General features: G+C 55.4%; 1 protein-coding gene across 1 annotated transcript; it reads left to right on the forward strand.

The window, feature by feature from the left end:
- The first annotated feature begins 598 nt into the window (after window positions 1–598).
- On the forward strand, window positions 599–2,226 carry LOC119364732 (tryptamine hydroxycinnamoyltransferase 2-like). The gene is made up of 2 exons (XM_037630247.1): window positions 599–1,050; window positions 1,178–2,226. The coding sequence occupies exons 1-2, from the start codon at window positions 679–681 to the stop codon at window positions 2,120–2,122; spliced, it is 1,317 nt and encodes a 438-aa protein (XP_037486144.1). The 5' UTR covers window positions 599–678; the 3' UTR covers window positions 2,123–2,226.
- Window positions 2,227–2,504: the final 278 nt, after the last annotated feature.

Raw genomic sequence — 2,504 nt, forward strand, 5'->3', positions numbered from 1 at the left:
TTTATATATAAAGCGGGGCGAAAGCCTTTTTTGATACGTACGAACACCATTCGCGTGGCATGCCAGGAGGACAGGTCGCCCGCTTTACAAATCTCTGCGCCGTTTCAGATCATCGGCGGCCTGGTGGAAAAGCTTTCTCCATGGCCAGCGAGCACATGCTGCAACTGCGCCCTACTTTACTTGGAATGTTTGGAATGAGCGAAACCGTAGAATCTTCCAAAACCAGTCGGCTACTGCTGACATGGTAGCTTGTTTGGTGCGTTCGGACCTGGCTTCGTTAGTTCTGGCCTCAGCCAGGCCTGTGTAATTAGCTTTATTGTCTTTCTGACTGTTAGCCCTTACGCCTTGTGTGCGTGATTTCTCTTATGTATATTTCTAATCTTTAATGAAGGCAGAGCACCTGCCGTTAGCCCTCAAAAAATCTCTGCGCCGTTTGGGAACCGAGTAGCCACACGCATGGCCACTTGGCGGGGGTTGGTGCTCCGCGTCATTACCAACCCAATTTTTGACTAACCAGACAGCCTATTAATCTTCCTTCGAGGGTATTCGGCCTGGCCGGCTGGCCAGGAAAAATCCCTATATAAACATGCACACACTAACCTACGCTAACCAACACAACACAACGAGCCACACAACCCAAAACACACACGGTTATTAGTTACCTTGGCTGCTCCAGCAATGGCAGTGACGGTGGAAATCACGCAGAGCACGGTGCTCGAGCCCTCACGGGAGTCGGCCCGCGGCGGCGGGAAGAAGGTCCCTCTCACCGTCTTCGACCGCGCCTCCACCGACGGGTACATCCCGGCAGTCTTCGCGTGGAACGCGCCCGCGCCGACCAACGAGGCACTCAAGGCCGGCCTCGTCGCCGCCGTGGCCAGGTTCCCGCACCTTGCCGGGAGGTTCGCTGCCGACGACCACGACCGGAAGTGCTTCCATCTCAACGACGCCGGGGTGCTTGTTCTTGAGGCCACCGCGGACGCAGACCTTGCCGACGCGCTGGCGCACGACGTGTCCGCGCACATCAACGAGCTCTACCCGAAGGCCGAAAAGGTGATGAGATATGCAGAGTATTTTTACACGTCCCAATAAGACTTCTACACGTAACATAAAAGCATATCAAATATCAGTACTCTAGGGTTGAAAACATACTGATGATTTTGACACTGTTGGGTTGCAGGAACGTGCGAATGAGCCCATCTTCCAGGCGCAGCTGACGAGGTACGCGTGCGGCGGTCTGGTGATCGGCACCGCCTGCCATCACCAGGTGGCCGACGGTCAGTCCATGAGCGTCTTCTACACCGCATGGGCCAGCGCCGTCCGCACCGACTCCGCAGTCCTCACGTCGCCGTTCGTCGATCGCTCGGCCACCGTTGTCCCACGAAGCCCACCGACGCCGGCGTATGATCACCGGAATATCGAGTTCAAGGGCGAGCTAAGCCGGAGCCACTCCTATGGTGTCCTCCCCATGGACAGGATCAAGAACCTGGCCGTGCACTTCCCGGACGAATTCGTCGCCGACCTCAAGGCCCGCGTGGGCACGCGCTGCAGCACGTTTCAGTGCCTCCTTGCGCACGCGTGGAAGAAGATGACGGCGGCGCGAGACCTGGCGCCGGACGATTTCACGCAGGTGAGGGTCGCCGTCAACTGCCGCGGCCGCGCAAAGCCTCCCGTGCCCATGGACTTCTTCGGGAACATGGTGCTCTGGGCGTTCCCGAGGATGCAGGTCCGGGACCTCCTGTCCAGCAGCTACCCGGCCGTGGTCGCCGCCATCCGGGACGCCGTCGCGCTCGTCGACGACGAGTACATCCAGTCGTTTATCGACTTCGGGGAGGCGGAGCGCGGCGTTATTGAAGACGGCGGCGAGGAGCTGGCGTCGACGGCAGCGACGCCAGGGACAATGTTTTGCCCTGACCTGGAGGTTGACAGCTGGCTCGGGTTCCGCTTCCACGACCTCGACTTTGGGTGCGGGCCGCCCTGCGCCTTCCTACCGCCGGACCTGCCCATCGAAGGGATAATGATCTTCGTGCCGTCGTGCGACCCCAAGGGCGGTGTCGACCTCTTCATGGCGCTTGATGACCAGCACGTCCAGGCCTTCAAGCAGATATGCCACTCCATGGACTAACCATGCAACGTAGTGCTATAATACACGTATAGAATTTTTCTTCTTTCGAATAACACTACAAAAATGTATGTATCTGCTCCTAAACCTAAACTGCCTTTGCTTAACTGCATACTCCTTCCGTTCCAAATTACTTGTCTTAGATTTGTCTAAATATGAAGGTATCTAGCACTAAAATAAGTCTAGATACATTCGTATCTAGATAAGTCCAAAACAAATAGAGTAGAAGGTTGTGGTACCCATATGCATGCATGAACAGGTGTAATTTAACTTCTACAAACACAGAATATGAACGCACACCACCACCACCACACAGACATTAATGAAACACTGCAAGATTAAAGTTCTAAGATACTACCTTCGTCCGGGTTTATCGAAAAAGGTT

Source organism: Triticum dicoccoides, chromosome 1A (assembly GCF_002162155.2).
Source record: "Triticum dicoccoides isolate Atlit2015 ecotype Zavitan chromosome 1A, WEW_v2.0, whole genome shotgun sequence".
Lineage (NCBI taxonomy): Eukaryota > Viridiplantae > Streptophyta > Magnoliopsida > Poales > Poaceae > Triticum > Triticum dicoccoides.

Excerpts from the sequence above, each read along its gene's own strand:
- LOC119364732 (XM_037630247.1), top strand. The coding sequence starts at position 679 with ATGGCAGTGACGGTGGAAATCACGCAGAGCACGGTGCTCGAGCCCTCA. Across the intron at positions 1,051-1,177 it reads TCTACCCGAAGGCCGAAAAG|GAACGTGCGAATGAGCCCAT; the intron begins GTGATGAGATAT and ends GTTGGGTTGCAG.